The 24,827-nt window shown below is 38.0% G+C and overlaps 3 protein-coding genes across 12 annotated transcripts in view; 1 reads left to right on the forward strand and 2 right to left on the reverse strand.

The window, feature by feature from the left end:
* The window catches only part of TRAF1 (TNF receptor associated factor 1), a 21,903-nt gene extending 20,518 nt beyond the window's left edge, over positions 1-1,385 (reverse strand). For both annotated transcript variants that reach the window (XM_086858353.1, XM_086858351.1), the window contains exons 1-2: positions 835-1,385; positions 674-742 (exon numbers count right to left, since the gene is read on the reverse strand). In XM_086858353.1, the coding sequence (XP_086714479.1) occupies positions 674-718 (45 nt within the window). In that variant the 5' untranslated portion in view covers positions 719-742; positions 835-1,385. The remainder of the gene's footprint in view (positions 1-673; positions 743-834) is intronic.
* On the reverse strand, positions 1,067-22,774 carry C5 (complement C5). Of its 2 annotated transcripts, none has more exons than XM_086858331.1 (41): positions 22,648-22,774; positions 20,717-20,909; positions 19,939-20,101; positions 19,548-19,618; positions 18,864-18,955; positions 18,116-18,198; positions 17,877-17,967; positions 17,455-17,560; positions 16,689-16,815; positions 16,351-16,466; positions 15,939-16,139; positions 15,538-15,741; positions 14,906-15,115; positions 14,576-14,725; positions 14,068-14,197; positions 13,715-13,780; positions 13,339-13,539; positions 12,737-12,827; positions 12,309-12,385; positions 11,638-11,777; positions 11,169-11,390; positions 10,587-10,647; positions 9,954-10,043; positions 9,518-9,730; positions 9,321-9,396; positions 8,736-8,895; positions 8,178-8,273; positions 7,334-7,505; positions 6,313-6,518; positions 5,779-5,931; positions 5,395-5,457; positions 5,076-5,157; positions 4,422-4,473; positions 3,970-4,072; positions 3,806-3,880; positions 3,604-3,709; positions 3,315-3,401; positions 2,862-2,951; positions 2,455-2,538; positions 1,918-2,056; positions 1,067-1,679 (listed from the first exon to the last, which is right to left on the reverse strand). In XM_086858331.1, the coding sequence occupies exons 7-41, from the start codon at positions 17,963-17,965 to the stop codon at positions 1,550-1,552; spliced, it is 4,368 nt and encodes a 1,455-aa protein (XP_086714457.1). In that variant the 5' UTR covers positions 17,966-17,967; positions 18,116-18,198; positions 18,864-18,955; positions 19,548-19,618; positions 19,939-20,101; positions 20,717-20,909; positions 22,648-22,774; the 3' UTR covers positions 1,067-1,549. The 2 variants fall into 2 exon arrangements, with proteins under 2 accessions (XP_086714457.1, XP_023794108.2); XM_023938340.2 differs by lacking the exon at positions 22,648-22,774 and adding an exon at positions 21,193-21,295.
* The window catches only part of CNTRL (centriolin), a 37,509-nt gene continuing 35,410 nt past the window's right edge, over positions 22,729-24,827 (forward strand). For 4 of the 8 annotated variants that reach the window (XM_023938342.2, XM_023938343.2, XM_023938341.2 and 1 more), the window contains exons 1-3: positions 22,729-23,008; positions 24,100-24,354; positions 24,663-24,796. In XM_023938342.2, coding sequence (XP_023794110.2) covers positions 24,141-24,354; positions 24,663-24,796 — 348 coding nt within the window. In that variant the 5' untranslated portion in view covers positions 22,729-23,008; positions 24,100-24,140. Of the gene's footprint in view, positions 23,404-24,099; positions 24,355-24,662; positions 24,797-24,827 lie in introns of all 8 variants that reach the window. The other 4 variants (XM_023938346.2, XM_023938345.2, XM_023938344.2 and 1 more) reach the window with 4 other exon arrangements.

Below are 24,827 nucleotides of genomic sequence, written 5' to 3' on the forward strand. Positions count from 1 at the left end.
TGTACTGCTAACGAGGCCCTGTGGAAATCTGCCAACTTAATTTGCATGTGGGAGCACATGAAGACACAGACAAACCTTTCCCCCAAATGGTTTTGCTGTGAAAGTCAAGCCATGCCATGTGGGGAAGGTAAATCTTCCTGACATTTGTATCCATACACATCTCCATCCTACACGTGGATAAATATCTGTACAAATATTCCCATTTAAATACAGGTATTTGAAGTATTTTACTGATCTCAGGCATATACTGGATAGTTAATTCTGAATAGAAGGAGAGATAAATAAGATTAAAGATTTTTTTTTTTTAAACTAGTGACTGCAATTTGATATTGAAGAGAAGCATTTTAATGTGTTATTTTTAAATAACTGATTTTCAGGAGCCTTTTTTGCAGTCTGGCTCACTAAAAATCAATAGAATTTAAATGTCACAAGTCACCTGTGAAAACAAGACATGCTCCTTGTCATTTAAAGAGGTAATTAGGTCTCACAATACACAGCCACCAGTTCAGAAGCAGAAATGTTTACAGGTGTTCTGTCTAGACAGCCCCACTGAACGCCCCCGTGTTCTTCTCCCTGCAGTTTGAATTTAAATCCAGTTATTACTGGACACAGTGTGAGCTTCTTGTGCTTCTTAGAAAGTTTGGAGGATAAAAAAAAAAAGTCAAATACTCACGGAGCCAAAATTAAAAATTGCATCATCTCTATCTTCTTTCCACATCTTAAATGTTCTGGATCCATATTCCTAAGAGAGAGGGAAAACAGTAATTTTAAAGTTCTTGGACGTGCTGCTTTTGGGCAACTCTTCAATACAAATAAAAATGTGTGCAACTGTACTTTGTATCAAACTCTCTCCTCAGTTTTACTGGGAACCAAGGTGGTTTGTGCCAGGAGCTGTGAGCAGGAAAATTGGCCCTTCATCTGCCACTTTCCTGGAGGCAAGGCAAGATTTTTAACTGCCAGATTCAGTCATCAAATGCAAAGTAACATTTGTTTTAATCCACCTAAGTTACAGGAGATGTCGATTCAGCTGACTGTGTCTTAAAACACAAATAATGAAAGGCACACATATGATTGAAGAGTTTTGTTTGGGTTGTTTTGGATTTTTTTTTAACAAGAAAGCAGAGCATAAAACCAGCATCAGTTACTGTCAGGAATGGAAATGCAGTAATTCAAAAGAAGAGTACAAAAGGAATAAAGTTTCTTTCACAAAGAGCTTACAAAGTGGCTGCATGTATTTATGTTCTGATAAGACTTGGGTTTAATGACAAGACAGTGCTTTTCATGTTTGTTTTTACAGTCAATCCACTTCTTTTGACTTCAAATGTCTTTGAACTATTCTCTGTTATTCTCTCATCCAAGCTTAAAAAAAATCATATTTGAACATTACTCTGCTGTAATAACTTTGCTATAAAGTAACATGCCAAGATAATTTTTCATGATAACTATTAATGAGTGTTCAGCTCAAAAAGAATTAATAAATAGGCGAGGATTTTTCTTCTTGTCGATGAGACTTGATTTGTATTTTTAATTTAAAAACTGTTCAAGTGAATTAACAGCCACTGATGAGGAGATCTTCAGCAAAATCATCCATTGTGTTCAGAAACTCCTGACAGGATGTACAGGCTGTATTTGTAGGCCACCACTCAATCCAAGTGCTGGAGTCCAAAGGGTACTGGAATCTAAGAAGACAACAGAAGATGATCATTTGCTGCTAAGATTTGGGAAGGAAAATGTCAAATAAAAAAAAAAAATTACAATATGGAAGTGCTTGCTTTGTGTTCATCTGATAACACATTGTGTCGCTGTTGTGTTGGTTGAATACTTTCAAAATTAAATCAATTCTGTACCTCACCAGAATTATTACATACAAACACTTTAAGATTAAATCTCAGCATACCCTGGTGGTAAATGACTTACTTGAAACTGTAACCAATGCTTATCTTCAAGGCTTCTTTTCCCATGATCAAATACTGCTCTCCTGGGCTCAATTCAACATCTGTGCAGGTCTTCTTTTTAACAAAGGTTATTTCATTATTTTTTTGAGCAAAAGCCTGCCCTGAAGCAAAAGAAAAAAAATTTAAAAATCAAGATTTAGACAATTACACAAAGAGAATATCCAGTAATTCATATATTAGATAGAAAACACTAAAATGTTCTACAGTACTGCACAGCCAGGGGATCTCTTTGGCACTGTTCTATAACAGGAAAATGTGATGATATAAAACATGTCTCTTGTAAAAGATTTTTCAATTAATCTCAATGGCAAATAAGCCTTTCTGCACATTAAGTACTTTTATATTATGGTAATTTTAAGGGAATATGGGATGCTTAAACTCAGAGGGAAAAAAGTGAACATCAGCTTCAGTTCCACAGGCCCTATGGGCAACAGGTGAGTGCCCAAGAACATTCCAACTCCTTTCTCCCAGGAACAGAATCATGGAACAGAACACTCACCCCTCTTGTAGAGGTCCAGAAGACTTGCAGAATACTTCACAAAAAACCCTTCCTCACTGCGAGATAAGATGTTCACTTTATAAACTGCAGAACGACACAGAGCAGAACTTGGTTATTCTTTGTTCCTGCCATGCATCCTGAAGGTCTTAGAGGTGCTCAGAAGGAGAATTTTGTGTCCCTTTAGCATTTCTGGGAATGCAATGGTTATAGGGGCAGAAAGCACTGGGAAATCCTACCCACCCCTAACCTGAGGGAAGCTGTGGGTAGAACCCACCCTTCTCTACATTATGCCACTGGCAACCACACGGAATTTCTAATCACTACAGCTCTAGCATGAAGAAGATGTTTTGCAGCAGCAGCAAACAAACATTTCAGGGCAGGGAAGGAGGCAGTGAAAGCCCCATTACCATAAGCAGTGTCCCTCTGGCAGGCAGCCTCCCTCCTGCTCTCAGCAGTTATCGACCGGTCGAGTCTCTCCTGGACTTTACCACACTCAGCTACGAGGAGATAGGGAAAGGCAGAGGGAAGAGAATGTCAGCACAAGTCCCCAAGGGAAACATGGATTCCATCATCCTGCATGGGATAATTAACTGAGCAACACCACAAGTATGGGACTGGATGCTGGAACGGTGAATATTTAAAATACAAAATAACGCACTCAAACACAGGACTTAATCCAGTCAGACTTCCAGGATTACACTGCACACGTCTTTAAATTTCTTTTTTAATGTAAAATTTGGAGGGGAAACAGCTGTGTTCTTAGGAGGACTTTTTCCTTATGTTCAGCATGGTTTCTTCAAAGCACCACACTGCATTTTTCCACCAAGTAAAATGAAAAAACATCTTCAAATAAAGCTTACCTTCCATGCATTTGCATTCATCTCCTTCACACAATCTCACCAGCTTTTCATTTCCATAGGGGTTATAAAGCATGGTGCATCTTTTATCTAGAAGATCCAGAAAGAAATAACAAATACATGTAGAAAATCAAAGTCCAAGATGCCAACACTGAAATTTGGTGAGTCAAAAGTCACCTGAGCTTCAAATAAAATAGAGTAAAAAAATCTGTTAAAGAGAGAAAAATGTAATTCTTTGAGAGGAATGCAAAGCTAAAAGGTAAACAAGGATGTGAAGAGCTGGAACACATACCTGGTGCATGATATTCATACACAGTGAAGGTGGCAGGGTTCAGCATTCCAACCCGGAAAAGCTCACTGATCCTGAAGCCAACACACAGGAACTTGTGAGCTGGCACCTGATTGAGAGACACATGAATTAAGGAGCTCTAAAGGAGTCAAAATGATTGCAAAGAGTAAAAGCAATGCTTACAGCCAGGAAAGGGGTAACATACAGAGTCTATCTGCAGGAGAACATGCCCATCTTTTATCTCATAATCTTCTATCAGCTGATCAACTCCACTCGCAAGCTGCAGGGCATGGACAAAATGAAGAACAGTAAATATTACAGCTCTGCCACATAAAGCAGGCAAGAGAAAAGCCATTCCTGAATACTTGCAGTAGATAAATCCTCTGGGTTGGCTTCCACTCCACTGACCAGCCCTATGTCCATCACAGCATGAGCAGACCCCGACCGGGGCTCCCTCGCACTGGGCCTGTACCTGAATTAGATTAAGGCAAATATCAGTTAATTAAAACTGGAATGAAAGAGGCATATTTGAATATGATCCCAGAAAAAACAAAGGAAAATTCTGTCAACATTCAGGCCACAGTAAACTCAAAAATAGTCCAGATGAATCAATTCAGATTTATGCCAGTATCACACATGAAGAAGCTTTTAATGCTTATGGTGCAGGAGAATCCAAATACAACTTGAAGACTCCTTCCCACAGAGGTCATGACTTCTGGCTCTAAACCTGTTTACACATGTACATAACAGTGAAGAAACAGAAAGAAAAGATCAGGAGAGCTGGTGGAATTATTGATAACCAACCCCCCAGCTGCACTTACTTTGCACAAGCCTCCAGGCGCCCCAGGGGTTCCCCCTCTCCTTTTATGCGACCTGTTCGTACCAAGTAGAGCCAAAGAATTTCACAACTCTCCAGAAGCAGCAGCACAAAACTCTCACAAAGCATTTTCATAGTTGGAAGTTAATTCTTTACATTGTTTTGGTGGTTATTTTTATAGGAATTCATTATCTAGCCACAAACAACATTCACCTCTTTGGTAATTCAGGTGAAATGACAGCTTTAAGGTTTAATGTCGTTTATTGTGTGTTTATATTATTTAAACTCAGAATTTGGTTCTGTCCCCTGTTTATCTGGACTAGAACTCTCCGTACTTTGTAGAACTCACTGCAACCCCTCCCACTTTCCATGATATTTCTTTCTTCTCACTCCCCACCTGTAAAAACTCTTCCATAAAAGACTAAAAATGAACCCAACAGAAATAAATTAAATATTAGTTCTATTCACAAAAAGGCAATAGCTTCAAACAGGGCTAAAAAAGTTTTTAGCAATTTCTTTCCCAGTTTTGCATTTAGAAAGTGGAAGAACTTATTTCTTTCTTAATAAAAAACACTCATAAAAAAAACCCAGGATTTTTTCACCTCCCTCCCTTTCAAATACCTGAGTAGCAACATTTTAAATTATATTAACCCTTTACCATCATCCCTCTTTGGGACAATCTTCAGTTCAAAGTTACAGGACTCTTCAGAAGTACCAATGGTGTTATACACTGTCCTCACCTGCACACACACAAATAAATCAGACAAAACAGAAGCAGCATTAAACAATCCTCAAAACTGCCATAAAACTGTTAAAAACTCACGCTGGGAAGAATATAAACAAGTCTGGTTTATTGGTAATATAAAAATACCAGCAAAGCGGAGTCAATAAATTATCAAATTTGGAAATTCTTGAGCAAAACCACACCATATTAAGAAAAGAGAAATTCCATTTTAAAAACCTGGTTGAATACCTACATTTACTGTAGCTATGCCAGTGCTGCTGCCAGTGCTTACATACAGATCATCTTGCAAAGGTGCCTAAAGAATTGGTGAGAAACAAGAAGTTACACATTAATAATAAAGATTAGCAACAAGTAGCAACAATTCAGGTCAGCTGACCTTATCAGGTCAGCCTTGCCTGCATGTTAAACACAGAACAGATTCTGCAGAAATATTAAATTTAAATGAATATGTAAATATATTAAATACAATAGATAAACAAAGTCCTTAAACTAAATTATTAGCAGCTTGTTATAAGAAAAAATAGCTATTTTAGTAGCTATTTCAAAGCTCAAATAATCATTTACCAAGATGCAAAGAATTCTGGTTTCCTTCTTTAAAGCAATATGATTCACTCACTGTCATAGTTCTTCCCACAAAATTGTCTTCTGTCAGTTTAAATAAGTTTAGGGGTCCACCATTTTTGTAGGAAACTTTAACATCCATGTCCAAATTCAGCCGTTTGACAAGAAGGGAATATTCAGTCAAGGCCTCAAGGGCATTAATAGTGTCCTGTCAGAAACCAATTATAAAGAATTAACTCCAGAGATTCTATTTATAAAATTTCAGTTTATATTAATGAAGAGAAGTCAGGTTTCCCAGAGACCAAGAATATCATGGCAATGGAGTCACTTGATACTAATCCCATACACAGGACTCTAATGTTGGCATTGTGGTCATTTAATTGTATTATCCTCTTAAAATATTGATATCACAGAATCATGGAAAGGTTTGGGTTGGAAGGGACCTTAAAGCTCCTCTGATTCCAGGGACACCTTCCACTATCCCAGGTTGCTTAGCTCCATCCTACCTGGCCTTGGATTTGCAGGGATGGGAAAAAACATTTCAGATTTTGGTACTTGAAGAGTTAGGACAAAATACTTAAGAGCACACCTGAGTTGAATAAAATCCTCCCCCATGTCTCTGTTCTTCAGAGAGCCATTTGATGATGGGCTTGGCATAGTTTTCATCCCCTCTCAGCAATGTAGTGAGCAGGGCATAGGCTGTGGTTTCAACCATTTGTGCAGTGACAGCGCTGGGGGTTGGCTGGTCTTGTGTTTTGAAAGCATCTTTCCAAAACCTGTAGATGGGAGGATCACCTGCAGGAGGAGAAGAGGGTTCAGACACAAAGCACAGCAGCAGCTCTGCTACACCAGGAGAGGCACTGCCCACTCCTGTTGGGTTCAGAGATGCAAGATATATGCCTTTATCTGTGATGCCCACCTCTGACACCCAAGAGAACACTGAATTTCACATAACACCATGGAGACAGCTGTTAAAATTGAGAAACTGAAAACATGAGTGTGTAAGTTAGAGAGTCTTCTTAAGTCACTGGGTAGAAAAATTAAAGTTTAAGGTTTAAGCTAGTTTAGAAAATAAGAGGCAAGATGGAGGACTCAGGGCATTGTCTCTGTTCCTTCTTCTTCCTTCTTCATCTTCTTCTAGAAGTTTTTGGGTAGAAATAAGTGATTGGATGGAGAGTGCCACAGTGCAGCACACAGGTGTTGGGTCATTGGGTTACTAAGAAAAATAATTTACTTGGCATTTGCTAATTGGGTAAATGGATATATAAAAGACCTTGAAGAAGTTCTTTTTTAGCCATTTTTCACCTCTATTAGTGCATGTGGCTCCTTGTACCCTGTATACAAGAATAAACAACCAAGTCCGAAGAAGGGAAAACTGCCTCTCTCTCATCAATCTCAGTCCAAGGGGGAAAAGAACGCAGCCAGCAGTGTCACATCCCGACACACTCAGGGCCAGGAGATGGGCAGGAACTCACTCTGCACCCAACAGGGGTGGAAATCCACTTCTCCTGCGCTGAAACCCTGATGTTTGTGACGTGAGGAGTACAGCTGTGATGCAGAGCAGCTGCTGGGCACGGGGCTGGTCAGGAGCAGGGAGAATTGAGCAGTACCTGTGACAAAAGCCTCTTTCTTCAGGGCAGTGAAGGCCTCCCGTGCCGCTCGGTGGTTGGGGTCCAGCAGGGCCAGGGCATAGGCAGTGATGGCCATGGTGAAGGGGCTCTGGGCCAGCTGCACGTTCTGCACCAAATAATCCCCTGCTCTGCTCCTGGCATCGTGGATTTTCTGAAATCATGGACAGCTTACAGCTCACACCCATCTGACTGACCCTAAAGAAACACATCCTCTCTATCACAGATATAGAATGTCTCCTACAATTCTACAATAAAAATAAAACAAAAATAAAAAACAACCGTATAAACCCCAAAACAACAAATTACAAAAACTACTAAAAATCAAACCAACTTACTAAACCCAAAACTATTCAACTAACCCTAAACATTACTAGAAAAAACCAAACCAAAACTCCACCTCTACACTAATTCATAAATAATAACCAATATATAAATAAATATATATCAATATAATAAAATAAATATAAATATAATCTATAAAAATAGCTGCATGTTCTGCACCAAATAATCCCCTGCTCTGCTCCTGGCATCACAGATTTTCTGAAATCATGGACAGGTTACAGCTCACACCCATCTGACTGACCCTAAAGAAACACATCCTCTCTATCAAGGCTACACACATATAGAATGTCTTCTACAATATCTTATAATAAATCCAGAAATTCCATGTTGTTCTTCTCTGACTTTGAAAGACAAAGATTAACAAAGCAAATAAATCTGTGAAACTGAAAAAACTCTTCATTTTTTAAACAAATGTTAAAGAAAAGGGAAGAAATTAGAAGTCCAGAACATGCCTGCTGGCAGAAGTAAAAATAATGTTTACCTGAGTAGGACATATTTTCATTGACTTGTCAATTCCAATAACAGAAAATGCTGTGAGATACAGAGATTTTTCTTTAGCTTCTCGAGGCAAAGTACCCTACAAAAATTAAATAATAAAAATAATTAAATAGAAATTAAAGTTCATTTAAATAAATAGGACTTCCCAATGTTTAGGTATGGAAACAAATAGAAATTCCTGTAAAAATTACTGGTTTATTTAAACCTGAAAATACATTGACTGATTGGAAGGTAATAGCTTATTTGTAAAAAAGAAACCAAAATATATGAAGTTACTCACAAGCCAGCACTAATAGATTGTGAAATCTAAACATTCTTTTTCTGAATATTAAAAAGTGTCAAGCAGCTACCTTTTGTGGGAAAACAGAAAGATTGCAAGATTGTGCTGGGCTTTAAATGAATTTAGAATAAAGAGAAAAGTTGTCTTGAACAGGTGTTTCGATGAAATACAGCCTGAAATATCTTGCACTGCTAAAACACTTTATCTCCTGATGCCTTCAGCTTTTACTACCTAAGCAGAGAACATGTTTGGGTTCCATACCTGTAGTTTCACTGGTTGATAGTTTGAAAACTCATTGAATGACCCATCTGGCATCTGACAGTTGTCAATCAGCCACAGAAGGGAATCACAAACAGACTTTTGATCAAGATCAATGTATTGGTTCACTTGTCCAAGAATCCTTAAAGCAAAAGCTGTCAACCTGCCAAGGGAAGCAAGCAGATCCTGTTTGTTTAGATTGGCAGGTACTCCCACACTGCAGAGAGCACACACAAATTTACCCTGTTCAGGATTCTGCATCCTACACACTCCCACGGTTCAATGGGATAATGAAGATTAATTCTAAATATAACTTAACAAATGGGCAGTAATTACTGAAATAATTTTAAACCAGGATCAATTCCTGTGTTTCAGGGTATGAACTCATTACATCCCAAGGCCATTTTGGTTGTCATGGTGTGAATTATGGACACAAAGAAAAGTGAAAGCAAGGTATCAAAAGCTATTATTCCAGAGTTGTAAGCACTGCTTAAATCTCCCATCATGCTTTTGTCTGCTGCTTACTGAAAATATGGAAGCAAAGGAATGAAATAAGGCTTTTCCCAACCCAAACCCCTTTCAACTCACCAGGTGCTAGCTTGCCTGTTCTTCCACATGCTGTAGGAGCAGTCAGCATTCCTGAAGGACAGGATGCTCACAATTCCTAAGGGATACATCAGGCACAAGGACAGTTATGAGAATTATATTTGCTCCCTCAGATGTATCACCCTTCTCACTCAGCACCATTATAACTCTGAAGCAAGAGAAGCAGCAGATTTTTCTACCTTCTTTCATCTTCCTTCTCATCTGAGTCCTGGACCTCAGGGTCTCAGGGCCCAGTAAATGCCAATTATCCGACTCCTCCAGGTAGCGGAACACGTAAAATACGGGGGCAGTGCTCATGAGCTCGGCCTCTGCACTGCCCCTGGGCAGGCTGGTCAGCATCTGCAGGCCCCTGGGGCTCAGGACTGTGGCAATAACTTCACCCATAAGATGTCCTGTGGAAGGGAAAACCCAAGAGTGGATTTAAACAACAGCTCATGAAAGCGAATCCCAGGGCAGAATCTGACTCTTATGAGAAGCCATTCTTTAGGAAGTGTTTAAATTTCTACAATAAAAGGGGACCTGCAAAGCCTTCTCTCAAAAGAAGAATAAATCAGATTAATTTAATACAAAATAGGAGGAACAGTACATATGGAGTGCATTAAAATTTCTATTTACCTTTTACACTGACACTTCTCTCAACTTGTGTTTTAGGGACCAGATTTAGTGGGACTTTGTATCGAAATTCTTGTCGTCTCTTGATTGAACCTGAAATTTAAGATATAGAGATATATATATATATATATATATATATATATATATATAAAAAACTGCATAATCTAAATCAACAGATGATTCAGCTGTAATTGACCGATTGAAGGTTACAAATGAGAATTCAGCAATCAAAACATGAAACACAGAAATATTCCCAAATGCACAGGCAAACAATGTCAAGCTTTGAAAAGGAACAGATGAAAACTCTTTGTCTTTCTTTTGTTACAAAAAAAAAAAAAAAAGTCTGATTTGGACCTGAATTTTGTGGTTTCTTTGGTTAAATGAGAACATATTCTACTCTCATTAATAAAGCTGAGGAAAGCTTACAATCAAATTACACTAAAAGATACATCTAAAGATTCCTTTAAGAAATTAATCCAAGTTTCCTTAAGCCAAGGCAGGAAATCCTTGGGAAAGGACATATTTACAGTATCTCAGGAAGGAGAAACTCCAAGTTTTTCACATTATGAAAAACTCGATTATCAAGAATCAAGAACAGGAAAAAATAACACAAAGACACATCATCAATTTTCTTACCATAAACACCCTGCGGATCCAAAGTGAAACCTGTGTGGAGTTCTTTCTTAATGCCTTCTGGCTGGGAACATTATGAGCAAAGAGGTAGAAAATGGAAAAAAAAAAAGTTTAATCAAATATATCAGCTGAAACAACAGGTTAAACCCACAGTATTTTTGCCTTCTTTCCCTGTAGTTGAGTTTGACTTAAGTGTTGTACAGCTGTTCCACGTGAATTTTAGTGTTCTAGCTTACACAATTCTTGAGAAAATTTAACAAAACATTTAAATTAAACCTTAGGAAAAGAAAAAATTGTGTTTCAGTGAAAATCCAAACCAAAAAGCTTAGAATAAAGTATTCTCCTTTGCTTACAAAGTTCTAATCTATTGTTTTATATCTATAATCTTTCAGTTCTTATAATCAAGGTTTAAAATGAGTGGGCTCAGATACTCAGCCATTAATTTTTCCACTGTACACACCTCAATGAATACAAGGACATCATGAGAGAATATAAAAATAAAGCAAAATTACTATATTGACTCAACTGAACTTAATTTGAAATTCAAAAATGCTAAAATACATGGAGATTTTTTTTTTTCCTTACCACAACACGCAAAGTTTTAACTACAATTTCACTGTTCCTGGGGGTCAGCAATGTAAAATTTATAGTGTGAAGACCCAATTCCAGCGGGAGTATCCGGAATGTAACTGCTGAGGAAGAACCAGCATCCAGATTCTTAAATGTACAGCTCTGCATCCTTGATCCAGCACTTGCAGAATCTCCAAAGGTACAGACTCCATTTCCAGCTGCTATTTTAACACAGAACTGAAAGGTGGAAAGGTTAAATGTTTCATTTCCATGGCAGGTACAACACCAGAGAAATATCAAAGCCACTGAAATCCTGTAGTGAGCATTCTGTTACTGAGATGCTACTTCTCTGTTTGCAGTACACAACACTGCCTTAGGGACTGAAGAAATCTCATCCAAAGATCTGTTTATACTGGATACTCACAGGAAAAATGTGTTTTTCTTAGTTTATTATCCTTCCACAGGACTCATTAACACAAATTACCTTAATTGCAGAGGCTTTATGGTTATAAACGGATCCTTTTAACTCGATTTGCTCCCCTCGAACCACGGAATAAGGAACATAAATGCTCAGGAAGATATCCTTCACAACTTGGATTTCCAAAGGTGCAGCAACACAAATACCTGAGAGAAGCATGAAAACAGAGTGTCTTATCCACCCTTCTGATAAACAAGTTTTAAAAGATACTTTAGTGATGATTTATGATTTTCCAGCGTGTACTTTGAACAGTCCAAGCTTTTTTAAAGTTCCCAGGTTTTTGCTTCCTGATCCAAGCTGCTCTCACCACTCCTCACACCCCAACTGACATACCAGGTTCTTTGGGCTTCTTATTGCTTGGATTACCAAATCTCTTGGAAAATCTCAAGTCCCTGAGCTACAACATAAAGTTGTCTAGAGAAGAGTTACTCAATATTTTTTCTTCTTACTCCCTATTAGCCACTGTCACACACAAGACAGGCTTTTTTTTCCCAGCCACTGACACTCACAACATGACATGAAGTGATTTACTTTCCCTAAAATACATATTTTTGTTTTCTTTTCCTGTCTATCAACCAGAAAGTGAACATTTTAGAACATGAGTGTCTAATTCAATGAGAGGGTCTACAAAGTTTCCTGATTTTTTAGCTCCAAACTAGCTGGGTTGTATTACCTACCTTTATCTGAAATGCCAACACCTTGTACTTCCCAGGTGGTCAGGGAATCAGGTAAGGTGACAGACAGAGTCTTGGACCTGTGTTAAAAGGTTTTTTTTACATTTATCCATTACCACTCACCATCTGTTAGCACAGCTCATCACACCCTAAGAGATCTGAGCCAGAAAACAGGAGTTCTGGATTTTTTGAATCAACTTGGGTTTAGCTGATTTCACAAAAGCTGGTATTTAGCAAGGTCCAAAGTGAAAGGAAAAGTGTCTCAACAATCTGGGCACCACACAGGATATGGAGCATGGGAGGGAACATGGCAGGAATAGTTTTTTGGATAAGACTGCACTTATCTCACATCTCAGGTACAATTAAGGTTACACAATTTACCTCAGTTTTACCACTGCCTTTCTATAAAGTTGATTTGAGGAGAGCAGTACCTTGAAGAAACTTGGTGAACTTCCCATAACCAGCTTTCAGGGAAGTAGCTACGAACTTGAGCCTCATCCAGTTCCAAGAGGGCCTCAAAATCTGAAGAACATAAATAAAGCAAGTAAGAGAACCCTGATACAAGAAAAAAGGCATCTAATTACCCTCAGTCAAAAAAATCTGTGTTAATCCCACCTCATCCATTTACACATGTGAATACCTGTCCAAGATTACCTTGTTAACAAGCAATTATAGGGAGATAATGGAAGACAAGGAATTTGACACTCCCACAGATCTTTCCTGAGGTGTTACCCACTGGCTGTCTTGGGCCTGGGCAAAGGATTCAAATTTAGCATTCAAGGTTACTCTTAATACTCTCTGATTGCTGTTCTGCTTGTTCTAAACGTGGGAGAAGAGAATAGAGAGCTGAACACTATAAAAAACTGCTCTCCTACCCCTCTTCAATAGGGGATATATAACCAAAGTCTTGGGAGACTGCTAAAATTCTGTGTTGGAATAACGCTGGTAGGTACCAGGGAGGGATTCATAGATTCCATCAGCCCCCTATCCCCCTGTTCTGCTGGAGCAGCACACCCAGAGCTCTCATACTCACGCATTCTGGCCAATATTAGGAGCTTATTTGGCTCTTCCAGCCGCAGCTTGTTGGCAAATTCACAGCACTTTGTGAATGCAGAAATGCACCTTTGGTTCCTCCGAATTCTCTGAGCTCTCTCCCTGCAGGTCTCAGAGACTGGATAAGCCTTTACTCCAGCCATGCAGCACTGCCGGGCTTCTGGATCTCGGTATTTGTCCACTGAAATAAAAATAAAATAATTTTCTTCCTTGAGATGAAGTTTTTATTTCCATTAAAAATTAAAAATAATTTTTATTTATTTTATTTTATTTATTATTTTATTTTTTATAATCCTTTTTATTAATTGATGTGATTTTTTTTTTCATAATGATATACATAGAAGTATTTTTAACACCTTCTTTGAGTATCTTTTCACGGAAGTCAGACCGTTTTGTTCTTAACACTTCATTGCAAGGTTCACCTGTCCAAAAAAATAAAAAAGTACACACAGCATTAACTTTTCTTATAATAGCATTTTCCTCTTAAAAATAACTCCACTAAATCACATTCCAAATGCATGAAACTTTTTATGTTTGCTGCTTTAATCACACAGAAGTATTTTTATTTCGATTATAGTAACCGTTCCACAAGATGTTTACCCCCCTCAAAAATCATCAGTACATGTATCCCCTTGAATTCCAAGATAATAACTGAGACAATGGAACGTTTCAGAAAATTCAGTTGCATGCCTGGACCACAGGAATGTACCTGCTTCCTCTGAGTCATCAGCATTTGCATTAGTCAGGAAGGTGAGCCCGGCCATCCTGAACACAGCGATGTTGTTCTGTCCTCCCCCAGCCCCACAGCCAAGGTCACCCTTCTCCAGCTGCAGCATGATCTGAGGAGAAACACACGTGCCACGCTACCAGAATGTCCTCAAAACACAGCCTGGAAAGGTTCTTTGTGAAACAAAAGAGGAGATCATGGTCCCCATGGAGCTCTCCAACACTGCAACACACTGTTGGCCAGGTCTGTGGAGTTCTGATGGGAGAGTTCAGATCTGCCTTTAAAACCACAATTTACTCCTACTGGAATTCCAAAGATTGTAAACTAATTCTTTTAATAATTTTGAACTGTAGATTTAAACAGCTTTCACTCTGGCTTGAATTGCTCTTCTGCCTATTTTCAGGCTGGCTGAGTGCATGACACATGTCAGTTATTAATGTGAACATGAAACAAAGAGCAGCTTGATTTTCTTTTATGGATGCCACCTCACCTTTTCCATGGCTCTCTTCCTCCTTCCTGTGACTCCATATATTGCCTTGTCAATGGATGACAAAGCAACAAAGGAACTGGACTGGGTTTTCATGGTGAGTGACACCACCTCTGCTGGCTTCACTGGCTCTTTGCTTGACTGCAGCTTAATCTATAAATTGAAAACAAAGATTGGTAACTTTGAAAGCACATTGTTCTGAAATCAATCCAGCTGGTGGCTGACACTTAGTATAACAATTTAAGTGTTAAAGAACTTGTGTAAGTACGAGATAAAATCTGACCATAAAATGAAGGCACGCCCACAAATTTCCATGCCTGTTTTGCTACTCACATCAAGGCTGTTCCCACATTTCTGTTCCACATTCAGCCAAACTGAATCAGCCACTAACTCTGCAGCACCTTCTCCCATGACTATGTAATAAACAATGAGACGTGCTGAAGGAACCATTTCTTGGGTTATCTGAAAAGTTAGATGTTCATATTCCAAATCCTTAATTCTCTCCTGAGTTCCAAAGCTCACTGTCTTCCCTTTTGATGTGATCTATAGTTTTAAAAAAAATGATGGAGAATAAAAAAGTCAAATTTTATATTCAGTCTATTTTTCATGTGTAATAATTATTTGAATTTATATCTTCCACTAAAAAGAAGTGCTGTCTCTGCACTTCTTTTCCTTCATCTACATTTCACCTTCTGAAATAGCTCTTGAGACTAACACTACTTGTCCCCAGTCCCAGTCAATGTCAGATGAGAATTTTTAAAAAATAGACTATATAAATATGAAATTTAAACATGAGACTGTTATTTTTTCCTATAAAGCTGACACATTGCTTCTAAAGGGAAGCAGTTGTCTAAGCTGCACATATTCTATGCTGAAGATAGCTCTTGATTGTTGAGATTTTTCATCCATAACCATCCATATTAAATGGCAATTCAATATTTTATGCAGAAACATCTGTTACTCACCAAATAGCTGTAGTGATGTATTTTATCAATGTAGTGACTTTGTGGATATAAATTAATATTTATTACATCCCCCACTTCCAGGGTTTTGTGGTTTGAAGCCCAGTCAATATAGAGATAACTCTGACTCAGGGATGAATAAGCTTTTGCTTCATAGGTTTTACTCGCTTGGTTTTCATCTGAAAGACGTGGATCTGCAGTTTTTACCTGGAAAGATAATAAAATATAGTCTGAATAGTCTGAGTACAGAATTATACCTAAGAGAACAAGCAATGACAATACTAAAATCATTATGCAATATATTGTTGAGAGGGATTCATAAGAGAGAAACCAGCTCAAGACCTTACCCTCGAAGAAATAATCACACCCTTGAAGAAATAATGCAATGGGAAAATTTAACTCACTTGAAACTCCATCATTTTACTGTTTGATGGAATATTAACAACAAACAAAGCAGTTCCATCACTGATGCTTGTTTTTCTTCTCCCAGATTCTGAACCCTCTGATATCAAGTGAGTCTCATCCATTTGCTCACTAAAGGATTTTGCTGTGACAGTTACAGGGACATTTCCAACAAAGTCATCCATGGTGTCTTTCACCTGCACCTGTTCATCAGGACAAAGAAATGGTGACATTTTTTCAGGAAGAATCTTCCAAGCTGCTCAGCTGCTTCTACAACATGGAATCAAAAAATGTACAAGTCAATGGAAATGAAAGTGTGATCAGACATACAGTGGTACAGAGAGAAAATAACAAAGCTTGTGCATCATGAGGCTTATGCTGCAATCTGCAGCCACCCTGCTCCTGGGAACTGACCTTAATGAAGAAGGGAAGTCCAGGCTTCACAAAGAGAGGGGTGGCAATCAAACTCAGCTTGTAAGGAGAGACAGCAAACCTGACTCCAGCGAACTCTACCTCTCCACTGAGGCCACCTAACAAAACACAGCACCCCATGGAACAAACAGCCAAAAGTGAGTGTTATCCCTAACCATTTTTACAGGGAGAATGGGCTGTTCTCCTTACAAGTTTTTGGAAGACTAACTAAATATTAAAGAAAGTCTGATATTATGAAAGTTAGCCTTATAGTTTTCTTTTCTAGTTCTGTTCACATTTGCAGAAGTATTAAGAAAAATTTCAATTAAAGAGCAACTTACCCATAGACTCCAACACTGATGCCACAATATATAAATATGACCCATCCAGTGCTTCCAGACTGTCAAAACCTATGGAACTTGCTGCTCTCTTACTGTTAAAACTGATTTCAGCAACTCCATTTTCAATCTGGAAATGAAACAGAAATCATCACTTTATAGTCAATAATTTAGAAACAATACACAGACCATATGCAGATTCAGTGTGTTTCTGTTCATTGTCCATTTTCAGAGGAAATCAAAGGTGGAGATGTGTTAAAAAGAATTATTTATTCCCTGAAATTATTTTAAATTAACCAATCAATGGCACATATGGCAAAGTTTGTGTGCAGGCTCAGCAGGAGGTGGGGATAACTCAGAGATATCTTCACTAAATGAGGAAAGGGGACATTTAATGTAAAACAGACTCCCCAGAATAAATCAATATCATTTTGATCTGCTTGTCTCCATTAACAATACAGTTATGCTGTTATAGATAGCATTGAAGTAATTTCATAGAAATTTTAATCACACATCTTGGACAAGAGAGTAATTACACCAGATGGAAATGCCATTGTCTCAGATGCTGCCTCTGAATTTTATTTCCAAGTGCATTTTTCTGCCCCTGACGACAACATTACACAGGAAAAGTCTCCACTGGGGAGCTGTGGATGCTAACTGTGACTTTAGGCCCATTCTCACCAAATTTAATGGAAAATCTTCAGTGGAATTGGATCAATCCTGAATTATGCACTTGAATTCTACACAGACTTGACTTGCTGCTTCTTACCCTTGTTACATGCATTGCCTGAGGCATCATTCTTTTCTCACTTTCTTCAATTATTCCAAAACGAAGAAAAACATCAGCACTGGGAAGCTTTTTGTTGGAAAAATAGCTGAGAATAAAACAATATAAATGTTTTTAAGATTACTTTAATAGCTGCACAAAGCACTTGTTTTTGAAGAAAATTAATTGCCTAGGCAAGAGATGGAAAACAAATGTCTGTGTATTTTAAACACTTTGTTGAAAAATAATCACTTTGAGAGAACTTGAAGAAGGGTCACTTAGATCTCTTACAGAGTAGAAAGGATTTTGATGAAAGGGCTTCTTGAGGAAGGCAAAGAGGAAAATTCTGGACTCAGGAGAATCATTCTTCAGGTAAAAGAAGAAGAGATACAAAATATTCAGAATTCCAAGCCAAATTTCCTCACCTAGCTTTCACAACAATCCTGAAGTTCTCAAATTTATCAGAACTAATGAAGTTACTCTCTGGCTCGATGACGATGGAAAAGCTTGGCATTGCTGCAAATTGAGTAGAAAAAAGCTCACTTGGGGGTGTTTTATCCATGAAGCCCCAGGTGCTCAGACACTGAAGAATCATGGCCATTTTAAGCAGTCTGTTTTCTTGAAAACACTAAAAATGCAGGTTAACAGCATGGGCACATCTTACCATATTCCTTAACTTCAAATTTTGCCACAGCTGAGGTCACAAAATCCTTCTTGTACTTGGCTTTAATCTTCCAAAATCCATACCTATGATATATCAACAATCAATGAGTTTTTAAGATGAAAATTAATGATGAAGGCAAAAATTATTATTACTGCTTGATTCATGGTAATAATCCCTTAGAGAAGAAAATTCTGCACCAAATTTTTGCAGGTGTTCAATGCCTACTTGAGCAGATTGTCTTTGATACAACACTAATTATTTGACACTTATTTTAAAGCACTGAAATCAAACAGTAAATAAAATCAGTTATAAACCAGTTTTTCAAGCTCCTGCTATCATCCTTCTGCCATCTCAGCAATGCTTCAGCACCCTCTCAAGACGAAAAAGAGAACTGAAAAGATTTTTGTATGCTGCTGTTCCTGGGAAAATGCTGATGATTTGTACGAAACACATATGAAATACGAAATGCCCACATCTTTGTCACTCTTTATACCTCTACAGTAGTAAGATTTAATTGTCATTAATGTTCTTTTTTAATTGAATATGAAAAATCTACCACTCACTGTTCTTTAGGTAGAGTACTCTGCCACAAGGTCCTTATTTATATCATGAATCCACTCTCTCTGAAATGTTAGAAATCTCCAAGTTTCAAGCCATGCCCACCATGCAAAATCACTCTATCACAGTCACTATTAAAAGGCATTATAATGTCAATAATTCTCTAAAAAAAACCATTAAATAAGTCTACTTAGGATTAGGAGGAATCTTGAAGTCAGGAAAAGAAACAATTCCAGTAAAATCTTTTTCTTCCAAAATATCCACTTCTACTTCTTCAGGATCCTTGAAATGATAAGAGGAAAGGATGAGCAGTTAAAGATTGTTCTTATCAAAAGGGGAATCTCCATGCTGGGATTTCAGAGGCAGCCTGGCCATAACATATTTTTCTCAAAAGTTTCAAAGCATAAAACCACAAACATTTGTAGAAACAACTCAGGCTGAAATTCTGATAATGGATTTTACTCCGGTTCCACCAAGTAAAAGCTATGCTTAAAATAGCTAAAAAAATATTGTAATAACAAGCCAATTGTTAAAGGCTAAAAAATATAGTAGATACTGATTATTTTTATATCTTTGATGAAACAAACAGTATAAAACCCATATATTATTGAAGTTCCCTCAAAAATCCTTTTCCCAGATATTAAAGATTTTTATTTTTTTTATATTCTGGGATAACTTCAGATCTGGGACTTGAAAACCTCTATCCAACCTTGCAAAGTCAATTTTAAATCTTTTAAAGGATGTCTGGCTACCTGCAGAAACATCTTAGAGTTTCATTAAACATTGATTGCAATACTGATTTCCCATCTACCTACCTACCTTTATTTGTTATTAGAGCTACAAAAAATTAATATTAAATTCAGTTATGACTCACCACAAAAGTTAGGACAGTTTCTCTCCGAGCTGGCTGCAGTTCTTCATTCAGAGAGTAAACTCTGACCTTCACTGTAAGAATTACAACAATAAATCTCAAAATCTAAACAATCAAAAAATTCACTGACATTTTAAAAAAATTCCCAGGAATATATTTCACTCTTTGTTCCACAAATTAGTCATTTAGCATGAGGAGGGCAGGGAGAAGTGATTAACTTTTACAGTATGATCAAATACTTCTAAGTATTATTCTGATGATAAAGAAATTAAATATCCACTGATGGCAATGCAAAACAACCAAAAGCTTAAAGAACACGTAAATTCTAATTCCTTAGCAGAGTCAGCAGCCTTTAAAAATTAAATACCAGCAAAGAGAAATAAGCATTATTTACCTGATTGGTCAGGAGTATAAACTGGTTTGTCTGTATGAATAAAAAGAAACCCATTCTCATAGGAAACAGGAATTTTTTTAAATCTTGTAAAATGTGGAGAAACAGCTTCCAAATACAAATACTTGTCTGAATTATCTGTTCTCGGTAAATCTCTTGGTTGAACCTGAGGGAGATTAAAATAAAGATGAAGATTTGAAGGTTAATAAAATATTTTTTGTGTATTTTTTTCCCACAGCATTTTTTGATGCAAAGAGTATCTGGAAAGCAATTACCACCCTGTGGTTGAGTATCATTAAATAAAAATATCAACACTCACAAGGATTTATTCTTGCTTACATGATAGAGGATGGTCTAGAGCATTAAGCTATGGATATTCTTAAATTTTGCATTTTATTTATGTCCAGAACTAAACCAGCAAAGTTCAAATCCTAGTAATGAGGTTACAACAGTGCAAATTATCAGATTTCCATTTATGCCCATGATGAATCCTGGCCACAACAAAACTCCTGCTGTGGTTGATACTTTGATTTGATTCTTTCTAATTTTAAAGTTATGCAGGTATGGTAATGTTTCTAAAGTAGTTTGATTCTATGTTTAACCTCAGTGTTTTTCCTTTAAAATGATTTTATTCAGCATAATTTTAATTTCAGACCAAAAATTGGAGCATTATTCTTCCCTCCCCAGTTTAAACAACTGAAAACTTGCCATAATATTTTTTTAAGACTTATCACTAAATGTGATAATAAAAAAACTGTAAAAAAAAGTCTGAATTCCTTACTGTTAAAGTTACAGCATCTTGAAATTTGTTGGCTGGAGTTAAGGAAATCTGACCAGACGAATACACAACCAGCTTATCTGGGAAGCTTTTTAGGGCAATATTGACTGGAAATTCCTCTTTGTAACCAAAAGCTTGAACTACAACTTTCTCAGAGGCCCCAGCTCGGAAGATCTTTGGTGCTGTAAGGACATATCTGTACATGGAATATGTATATTAATATACAATATATTAATATATAATATTAATAATGGAATAATGGAACTGTATTTCTTTCAGATTTCTTACTTCCCTCTGTAATTTGGTTACACAGCGTTAAAGCAAACAGGATAATCAGGTTATTGTAAGACACTAATTAAAATCCTATTTGAATAGTGCCCTTTGTTTTGGCTCTGCTTAAGTTCTGGATTTATTTAAACAAAATAAAGGACAACAATCAAGGAATGTTTCCAGTAAAATCCATATTTGCTTTTACTTACGTTTTCTCTTGGCTAAAAGTCGTTCCAGAAAATAGTAAAACAATAAAATATATAAAAATAGTCATTGTGTCTGGGACAACAGCAAACCATAGATATCAGTGAGGGTGGGTTAAACAGCGTCTGTTGTGGGTGAGCAGAAATGCCACCAACACATTTCACTCACAGTTAATAATTAATGGCAGATCATTCTTTACTAAAACATTATTGCTGCCTCCTGAGGAAGCCAGAACTGCTAAACTTAACAATTTTTAATTTAGGATTTCAATTTTTAAAATGCCCACAGCAATCCTGTGTCAGTCCTCACTTTCCTTCTGACAACTGCATAATAAAATAATTTCCAGAGGCACAAATAATAACAAAATAATAGATTTAGTTTGTCCTTAGTAAAATATTTTTTAAAATCAAAGTGACCTTAAATTTCTGTCAGAAGCAAAAAAACATTTGAGTTATATCAAACGTGTTTAGACCAGCATTAATTTTTTTTGCTGTTTTGAAATAACTTTTCCCTTACAAATTCCTTTTAGTCATTTGTATCCCAGATTGTGCCAACTTTCTGACCACTTCCATTACAAATAAAAACTGCAATATGGAAATATTAGAGCACAATATATCAGCATGCACCGTTTTAAACAGTGTTTTGCCAAAAAAAAAAAAAACAACTAAAAAATCTGCAAAAAAAGAACCCCAGAACCATTGGTGACAAAACCTTTGCAGGCCAGATATCTAGGATAGCACCTCAACAAATAGGTTTATATAAAGTTAAACAAAGTTGTGCAAGAATGCTGAAGTTTAAACAAATATCACGGTCAACCTTTACGGGAAAAGCGTTTACAAAACTGTTTCTGATCAATATAAAATGAAATTACAGTATGGCCAGCTTCTCACCAAAGGTAGTGAACTAGAAGGGAAGTAATAATAGAATAAAAGCTTATAAAATGTAAGATTCTTAACATTATTAAAATGAGCGGCCAACATACGCATTATTAAACACCAATAGGGATGGTACATAAATGAAAAGGCACAAATAGTGAAGAACACTGGGAAATGCTTTAAAAGTACTCTGAAATAGTGTTTTTAAAATCTAATTATGCTCCTTCCCTACATTTTTCAGAGACACTTTTTTAGAGCCTACTGGTTTTTCAACTTTGCATTTCACACTTACACAGATGCTGAACTAACACGGTCCAAGTGTTAAAAATTACACGCCTCTATGAAAATTACTATGGTTTAGACCAGACACGCAGAGTTTATAATTGTAAGTAAACTGTGTATTTCCAAGACTATTTAGATGCAATTTTGCAGTGAGATGCTAATGTGACACACGTAGATTACAGATATGAAAAAAACACCTATCAGCAGAGCAGGTTTTATTGTTTATACAGCGACTCCGGCTTTTAAATAAACCAAAATTCCTCAAGGTTTTATTGTTTATACAGTGATTTGGGCTTTATTTACCACAAACCCCTCAGGACTCTCCCTGAGGGGACACGGCGGGAAATGGCGAGCCGGAGGCGGGGCCTCAGCGGCGGGAAAGGCGGGGAGGGGCGTGGTCTCGCACAAGACCCGCCCCTCAGCCTCACCCGCCGCGGCCTCCGACCGAACAAAATGGCGGCGGGGCGGCCCCTCAGGGAGCGCCCTTAAAGGAGCCGCAGCGCCCGGGGCTCGGCGGTGCGGGCGGCGATCGTTCGGTGAGGGGAACGAGGCGGCGGAAAGGTGCGTTGAGAACCCGTGCCATCCTTCGGGAGAGCTCCGAGGCCGCCCTGCCCTCCCGTGCCGCGGCGACGAGCGGTAAGACGGCGTTACCATGTCAACGCAGGTAATCAAAGCGGAGGCCTGAGGGGGATCGCCCTGCGGCGGTAACCGGGAGGGGATGGGGGGGTCTGGGAGCACACGGGGGCCCCGATCCCCGTCAGTCCCTCGGGAGTGTCTCCGCGAAACCACAACCTTCCTCAGGAAGCAGCGTTAAAACCAAGAACTGCGCTTCTTGAAACGTGAAGGAACGCCCCAATGTGGCTCTTCGTTAGCGCGCCAGCATCTTTTTCTCTCTCCTGCGCCTTCCAGTCTCACTGTCCTGATCTTGTATGAATTTGGTTTCCAACTACTGGGTAGAAAACAGTGGCCCTTACTCTTGCCCCCTCTTCCCTTGTCCTTATTTCCTTTCCAATTTCGGAGGGGAAAAAAATCCATCTCAATGAGGAACATATTCTCAAGGCACGTCATCACTCACAAAGCTCCAAGAGACGGCTTTTCTGTCTTAAAGAATGTTTTGAAATGTGCTCCTTATTCAGTGGGTGGAGGTGTTAGTATATCTCTGTCCTTTGGAGATGGCTGCTACAAGGGCTTTGTCACACGGAATACATGGCTTTTCCTACACTTATCCCTGGGGAAATATGTTCATCACTGAGAGAAGTTGCTGTTAACATTCTCTGGAATTTCCCAGGCAGTCACAGGATAATTTGTTTGCAGAAAGGAAAACTCTGGGAATGCCAATGCTAGGCTGATATTAATTTTTATTTTTTTCTCAGTTACCTTTTTCTGCTTGCATTTGTTCTTACTGCAAAGGGGCTGATTTCAAGCTTTGGGAATAGTTGGGATCCAGTCCTCTCTTTGTGTCCCTGCCAGCTCTATTAGCCTGAACTGAGAGCATCTCCACACCCAGCAAATTTTGTGTAAACTACAGACTGCAGGACAGGAAGAAGATGAGCTGCAAGCACAAAGCTGCTCAGTCAGTCCCTGGGGCTGTGCTGTAGAGGGGTGGGAGTATAAAGGTAAAATTCTTCCCAATGCCAGGAAAACTGGAAGCTAGCACCCATTGGAGATGTGGTTTTTGGCAAATTCTGTAGCACCTTTGTTGTCATGCAAACCTTTCAAGATTTAGCTTTTTACACAGACTGATAATTGTCTCAGTTCTTCCAGGTATTGCCATGTGATACCCGGCATTTCTGGCAATGAAGAAAGGCTTTGTAAGGAATGCTTCAGGTAGAAATCCACAGGCATCAGCGTCCCACATAGCTCAGCTAATGTCACCTGTCAGTTCAAGTGCCACATCTCCACATCTTGGCCAGCAGACACCTCCAGCAGCTCCCAAAAGCATGGAGCAGAGGTCCCAACGACTGGGTATTCCAGCAGAAAATGTTGGAGCTGCTTTTAAATTCCAGAAAGGTATTGTATAGTAAATTATGATGATATTCAAGTACATACCACAAGCTTTAAAAGCCAGTATTTTGTGAATTGTGTGATTAAAGATGTATGATCTGTTGGAAAGAAGCCTGAAAAAATTGCTTTAATCTTTTTTTTGTTTTTGAACACAAATGTGGAAATGGGAGTAATGAAAACTGGGGAGAATAATGAGACTTTTACTTCTTCCTGTAAATGCTTCTGGGGGGAATCATTTTCAATGTTTTTCCATTATTAAGTGTAAAGAAAGCAACAAATATAAAAAATCATCAATCCTTTCTGTTTAATTGCAGTTGAAAATGGTGTTAGCCCGGGGGTTAAGTACATAACTGAACCCCTTATAAAGGGTCTGTCAAAACAGCAAAATCTGGCATGCATAAGCTCACTGAATCTTTCTTCCCCAAAGGATGGGGACAAGAAATTTAAGGTAAGTAATTTGAAATAACTGGAAACTAAAC

This window comes from Cyanistes caeruleus, chromosome 20, assembly GCF_971803275.1.
Source record: "Cyanistes caeruleus chromosome 20, bCyaCae1.hap1.1, whole genome shotgun sequence".
Taxonomy (NCBI): Eukaryota; Metazoa; Chordata; class Aves; order Passeriformes; family Paridae; genus Cyanistes; species Cyanistes caeruleus.